The sequence below is a fragment of the Panulirus ornatus genome, chromosome 1, assembly GCF_036320965.1.
Source record: "Panulirus ornatus isolate Po-2019 chromosome 1, ASM3632096v1, whole genome shotgun sequence".
Taxonomy (NCBI): domain Eukaryota; kingdom Metazoa; phylum Arthropoda; class Malacostraca; order Decapoda; family Palinuridae; genus Panulirus; species Panulirus ornatus.
The window spans coordinates 71,868,710-71,876,149 of NC_092224.1; the positions used below are offsets into that span (position 1 = coordinate 71,868,710).

Sequence of the window (7,440 nt, forward strand, 5' to 3'; positions counted from 1 at the left end):
CTATCAAACCACCCCATACTTCATATTGTTATTGACATCTCACATCCACCTTCCACTGCAATCCTTATCTCTATGCCTCACACCCATACCACAGGGTAAGGATTTATGCACATTTCTCAGTGTTTTCAGAATGTTCACCTCCTCTCCCACCATGTGACTCGCTTCTTATATGCTTCCAGTTGCTTCCATGTCCACTGCCAGGCATCTGAAACTTCCTCCAAATTTTCTCTGATCAAACAGAAAGCCCCAATTAAGGTGTTCTTCTTCCCTGCTATATATCTGTCTATATATGTGATGCCTGTTTCCACCTAGAACTTCCTCAAGGAAGTGGCCATGGAAGTAGTCTCCTATAACTAATGAACTCTAGTGCCGCTTCATAGCCTGTAGTGCATCACCCTTAAGAGGCTGCAGACGAAGGGCAACTCTTAAAGTGTTTGCAGAGGTTCCTTCCACTGTTCCCCTTTGACAATGCTTATGCTAAACCTAATTATCTTGCTTTAATTCACATATACTCTTAACTTCATTTTACATTCCCAAACAAAGACGCTTATGTAAATTCTGACTCAAATTGCAGTTTCTGACGAATCTGCCACCAGTGCTTTGTCATCAGCAAATAACAGCTAATGCACTTCCCAGGCTTCCTTACTCACCCACAATAGGTTGCATACTTGCACCTCTCCAAGGCCCTTGCAATTGCCTCTCATCATTGTGTTCATAATAAACAGGTATGGTGACATCACACACCTCTGTCCCACAGCATCCTTCAACTGGAATCACTCGATCTCTGCTCTTATTACTCATACGTATGCCTTAGATTTTTAATAAAAATCTCTTGCTGCTTCTTTTTGCTTCCCCACCACACCTTATGTTTGTAAGATCTTCCATAAGGGATCTCTATCAACCCAAACATATGCTTTCTTCATATCCAAAAGTGCCACATACAAATTTTTCTGTTTCTCTTAAGTATTTCTTACACTCTTTCTTCACAGTAAACACTTGATCCACACATCCTCTATCCTCTACCATTCCTGAAACCAGGTCAATGTGGTATACAAAGTGAGAGAATCATGGAGAGTGTTTGGTGAAGAGAGAAGAGGTGATGAAAGCCTTGTCTAAAATGGAATGTTGCAAGGTGACTGGAGTGAGTGGTATTGCAGGTGAGTTTATCAAGAGAGGGGTTGACTTTGTATGGATCATGGTGAGGAGCCTGAGGATTTGTGGAAAGCATTTACTGTGCCAGTGTATAAAGGCAAGGGGAATAAAGTTGTGTTCTAACTACAGAGATACAAGTTAATTGAGTATACCAGTTAAGTTGTATGAGAGGGAGATGACATGTACATAGCATCAGATTAGGGAGGAGCAATGTGGTTTTAGAAGTGATAGAGGATGTGTGGATCAAGTGTTTGCTTTTAGGAATGTGTTTGAGAAATACTTAGAACAGATGGATTTGTCCTTGCCATTTATAGAGCTGGAGAAAGCACATGATAGGGTTAATAGAAATGCTTTATGGAAGGTCTTAAGAATGTATTGTGTGGGATGAAAGCTGCATGAAGAAGTGAAGTTTTTATCAAGGGTGTAAGGCATGTTTACAAGTAACCAAGAGAGTGAAAATTGGTCTGTGGCAGGGTTGTGTGATGTCACCAAGTTTGTTCAATTCGTTAATGGATGCCATGGTAAGGGGGGTTCATGTGTCTCAAGACTAGGAGTGAGTATGGAATCTATGAGGATGAGAGGGCTTGGGAAGTGAGTAAGTTGTTGTCTACTGATGTACAGCACTGGTGGCAGATTAGTGAAAATTTTCTGGTGATGACAGAGTTCAAAAGTGTATGTGAAAGGAGGAAGTTGAGAGTAAATGTAAATAAAAGCAACTATAGGTTAAGCAGGGTTGAGGTACAGGTTGATTAGGGTGTGAGTTTGAATGGAGAAAAAATTGGGGGTAGTAAAGTGTTTTAGATACCTGGGAGTGGACGTGGCAGCAAATTAAACCATAGAAGCGGAAGTGATTCATAGGGTAGGTGACGGGTGTAGATTTTGGGAGTGCTAAAAATGTGTGGAAAGAAAACATCATCACGGTGGGCTTTTAAAAATGAGTGTGTTTGAAGGAATGGAAGTTCCAGCAATATTATATGGTTGCGAGTTATCAGTTATAGATAAAGATTTGTGGAGAGTGAATGTATTGGAAATGAAATGTTTGAGGACAATATTGTTGTGAGGTAGTCTGATTGAGTAAGTAAGGAAAGGGTAAGAGAGAGGTGTGGTAATAAAAAGTGTGGTTGAGAGTGCTGAAAAGGATGTACTGAAATAATTTGGACTTTTTGAAAAAAGTGAGGAAAGGTTAACAAAGAGGATGTATGAGTCATAAGTGGGGGGGAATAAGGAGAATGGGGAGATCCAAATGGAGATAAAAGGATGGGGTGAAAAAGATTTTGAATGACCATGGACTGAATGTGAGGAGGGTGAAAGGTGTGCATGTGATAAAGCTAATTAGAATATCGTGGTATACTGGGGTTGATGTGCTGTCAGTGGACTGAACCAGGGTGTACAAAGCATCCAGAGTAAACCATGGAAAGGTCTGTAGGGCCTGGTTGTGGAAAGGGAGCTGTGGTTTCATTGCTATACACATGACAGCTAGAGAATGGAATTGATCAGATGCGGCCTTTCCTCGTTTCTTCCATGCAGTACTTTGCTAATGCAGGAAACTGCGATCAGGTATGAAAACATACACGCGCATAATGTTTTTGCTTATGTAATTGCACAACATGGTTTTAGAGGTTTCGTATTGGTCATTTTTGTTTTTATCTTGGGTGGGATCATTTTTGTGGGATATTGCGTGCAAAGCTGACAGAATGCAGACCTCGTTTTATTATATATTCATAATTTTAGTGATTGATTCTCAGTTGTTCTCTATGGAAGCATATGTCATTTGATAAGCTGGGTTTATGATTTAAAGAAGAATCTGTAAGGTCACTGTTTCCTGAAATTCAAAGCAGAGACCTTTCATTTCAGTTAAGCACTTGCTCATCCAACTGCAACAGTTACTGTTGGAAGGTTGAGAAGTTTGTTGATTTATTCGTTAGCAAATTTGGAACATTGATATTTGAAAGATACTTAGCAGTTATCTCTTTGGCACAGGTCTGCATTAATGGTGATGTGAAGATGCTGTAACAGGAATATAGACTTGGTAGGAATTTTTGAAAGTAGTTCTTAGTGTTCGAATTTTACTTATTTGCAGCTGTAATTGTCAGCAAATCTCTTGATGAACATAAAATTAATTCTAACTTGTTTGATGTTTTGTCGCAAGGAAGAAGCTCTGGCTGGGTGTTACGTTTTGAATCTTCCTTGTAACCAGAGAGAGTGAAAACAAAGTTATGTTTGAGCAGTAATATAGATTGTTTGACAGTGTTATCACACAGTGTTTCCTCTTGACCCCGTTGCACAATTGGTAAAGATCTTCCATTCGTATATCAGTTATGAGGCTATGGTCCTTTGTGCCAAAATGAGTTGATGGAGACTTCTTGGTCGTGTTATGTTGGGCATGACATACTTGTCTTCGAAATGCCCTGGAGTAGGTAACCCGGATTGAATTGGGAGACTCCCGCAACCCTTGGGAGGGGCAGTAAAATGTAAGGTTATTAATGTTACTGTCACATTCCTTTTCAGTGCTTTGCGTCCAGTTATTGTCGAGCCTCTTGAAGCTCGGGATGAGGAAGAAGGTCAGCCTGAAAGCACCATGCACAAAAATGAGCAGTACAAGGAAGACAGGAAGCAGGGACCAAGGTTAGTAATGGTTAGTCTTACAAATAGTACAGAAAATTAAGCAAACTGTCCACATGTTTCCTTCATGTGGTAAGCGATAATTGCCTTGGGCAGGAGCTAGAAACCCTTTTCTGTACTATTTCCAAAAACAGGAACAATAATAATCCAAGTGAGGGTTTTTTAAAGGCTTAGGCCAAGGTTTCTGAATGTGCATGAATATAATCAGTTTGAGAGAGGAGAAATAGTGGTGTTGGATAGGAATCCAAATGTAGTGGTTGAGTGAAACTTTGTTGAAGTGGAATGGAATACAGTGACTTAGTTTGTGTGAGGGCAAGAGGAGAGGAGGGGATGGCTCTTCTGTTGAAGGAGGGGCTGTGGGATTGTTAAAGAGTGTAAGTAAATGAACCCAAGATTGATATTGGTGAGAACGAAAGAAGACTAATGATTTTTATAGCTTTTGCACCTGTTGGTGAGTGAAGAAAAAATGGGTGCTTTTAAGGAAGAGCTGAGTAAGTTACTACCTTTGTACACTTCAGTGAGGGAGTTTCACATTCTTATGTATCATACAGCTTCTTATGTTCATGAATGCTGTTTACATTCACCATGTATTTAGTCATTTTACTCCCTTTTCCACCACTCTTATAAAGTACTTTCACACATCTTTTTAATTAGTTTCTTGCTTGATTTAATGTTATGTCATCTTTTTTTTTTTTTTTTTTTTTTTTTTTTTTTTTTTTTTTTTCACTGTCTCCCGCGTTTGCGAGGTAGCGCAAGGAAACAGACGAAAGAAATGGCCCAACCCCCCCCCATACACATGTACATACACACGTCCACACACGCAAATATACATACCTACACAGCTTTCCATGGTTTACCCCGGACGCTTCACATGCCTTGATTCAATCCACTGACAGCACGTCAACCCCTGTATACCACATCGCTCCAATTCACTCTATTCCTTGCCCTCCTTTCACCCTCCTGCATGTTCAGGCCCCGATCACACAAAATCCTTTTCACTCCATCTTTCCACCTCCAATTTGGTCTCCCTCTTCTCCTCGTTCCCTCCACCTCCGACACATATATCCTCTTGGTCAATCTTTCCTCACTCATTCTCTCCATGTGCCCAAAACCATTTCAAAACACCCTCTTCTGCTCTCTCAACCACGCTCTTTTTATTTCCACACATCTCTCTTACCCTTACGTTACTTACTCGATCAAACCACCTCACACCACACATTGTCCTCAAACATCTCATTTCCAGCACATCCATCCTCCTGCGCACAACTCTATCCATAGCCCACGCCTCGCAACCATACAACATTGTTGGAACTACTATTCCTTCAAACATACCCATTTTTGCTTTCCGGGATAATGTTCTCGACTTCCACACATTTTTCAAGGCTCCCAAAATTTTCGCCCCCTCCCCCACCCTATGATCCACTTCCGCTTCCATGGTTCCATCCGCTGACAGATCCACTCCCAGATATCTAAAACACTTCACTTCCTCCAGTTTTTCACCATTCAAATTCACCTCCCAATTGACTTGACCCTCAACCCTACTGTACCTAATAACCTTGCTCTTATTCACATTTACTCTTAACTTTCTTCTTCCACACACTTTACCAAACTCCGTCACCAGCTTCTGCAGTTTCTCACATGAATCCGCCACCAGCGCTGTATCATCAGCGAACAACAACTGACTCACTTCCCAAGCTCTCTCATCCCCAGCAGACTTCATACTTGCCCCTCTTTCCAAGACTCTTGCATTTACCTCCCTAACAACCCCATCCATAAACAAATTAAACAACCATGGAGACATCACACACCCCTGCCGCAAACCTAATTGCTCTAATAGTACATCTCTCCAAGAGCTGTTCATGACCTGCATCATTGATGTTTTAAAGATTTAAAGTTCTGATTAAGTCATCCTTCACTCCTTTCTCCTTGAGAGGTCAAATTTAAGCTTCCAGCTTTCCATGTAACACGTGTTGCTATTCTTTGGACTTTTTGTATCAGCTCTTTGTGGTTATTTAGGTACCATGCCTATTCTTGAGAAAGAATTGACAAAGGATATATGTTTGTGTGTGAAGTGGATGTGCCAAGGAGAAGGGGGAGACTAAATTAAAGATGGATGGATGGAGTGAAAACAATTTTGAGTGCTCAGGGCCTAAAAGTCAGAACGGTGAAAAGCATGCACAGGATAAAGTTTGAAGCAGCAGGGGAAACAACGGAAAGGTCTGTGGGGCCTGATTTTGGATAGGAGGCTGTGGTGCCAGAGCATTGCTCATGTCAGCTTCAGAATGGATGTTCGTGAATGCAGCCCTTCTGCATCTTTTCCTGGCACAAGCTGACTAATGTGGGAAAAAGTGATTGAGTATGAAAAAGTAAGATGAAATGTGGCATGCTGCTGGAGTGGATGGTTTTGCAGGTAAATTTCATAAGAGAGGGGGTGATCTGTGTTGTTAATTGATTAGTTATGATTTTCAGTATGTATGGATCTTGGTCAGGTGTCTTAAGGATTGGCAGAATGCATCTATATTGCCAGTGTGTAAAGGCAAGGGGAGATAAGGATATGCAGAGGAGGGTGGATGTGTTTGAAATTATTTATTTGAGGACGGTATGTGGTGTGAGGTTTTTTGATTGTGTATTTGATTAAAGTAAAGTGTAACAGGGAGATGGGGTAATAAGAAGAGTGTTGAGAGTGCTGAAGAGGGTGTGCTGAAATGGTTTGGAAATATAAGGAGAATGTGCAAGGTGAGTTTGACAAAGAGGTCTTATGTGTCTGAAGTGGAGGGGACAAGAATTGGGAAATCACATTGTAGATGGAAGGATTCCTATGTTGTTTTATCTTCCTTTGGCACCAAGTAAGAAACTCGTTAAGCGGTCTTGATGACTTAAAATTTTTTACTCAAGTGGAACTTAACAGTCTTGATGACTTGAAATTTTTTGTTGCTTTGTACCCTTAAATATAGTGTTAAGCTAGTTATCAGGGTGTTACTATGCAAAGAAGGGCAAGGAAAGTGATGTCTGTAGAGGAAAAAGTTGACATATTTGATCACCTTGCATGTGTTGAAAGTTCAGTTTCTGTTAAGAAGAGAAGTATTTTGGTGTTGAGTGATATGTGTGATGTTAAGAGGTATTTTGGTGTTGAGTGAAATGTGTGATGTGAAGAGGTATTTTGGTGTTGAGTGAAATGTGTGACCCATAAAGAAAGTGAGGCAAGGTTTTTTTTAGAGGTATTGCTGGCTGGCCAAGCACATGACTTCAAGGGATAAGTAATGCCATCATAATGTACTGCACTATTTCTTAATTACTTTCCTGGAAATTTTTTTTTAATTTCTGTATGCTTTGCAGAATAAATAACCCCCAGGATCCTTTAAATCTCAGACTATGCTTTTGTAGAATTAGCAGCCTCCTTTTTCCATAAGCCAACTGCAGTTTATCCAGCCATGGGGGTCTTTTTAGAATGTAACCACCCATTGTTGCCAAGGGATCTTTTCATATTTGTATTGTGGAACAAGCAGCAAATGTAGTGGATGCTGTGCATTAACTCTGCCTAATGGCAAAATTCTCTTTTTAATTTTAGTTCGTAAGGCATTCTTTCTTACAAATCAGTCCTGTGGTAATTATATTTACTTATGTTCAAAAGATTTTGTTTGTTGGAGGAATGTTCTGAAACTGAAT

General features: G+C 40.4%; 1 protein-coding gene across 1 annotated transcript in view; it reads left to right on the forward strand.

Annotated features, from left to right (window-relative positions):
• LOC139749593 (hrp65 protein-like) overlaps positions 1–7,440 on the forward strand; it is a 106,511-nt gene that overhangs the window by 71,452 nt on the left and 27,619 nt on the right. The window contains exon 5 of the mRNA XM_071663686.1: positions 3,661–3,777. Within this exon, the coding sequence (XP_071519787.1) occupies positions 3,661–3,777 (117 nt within the window). The remainder of the gene's footprint in view (positions 1–3,660; positions 3,778–7,440) is intronic.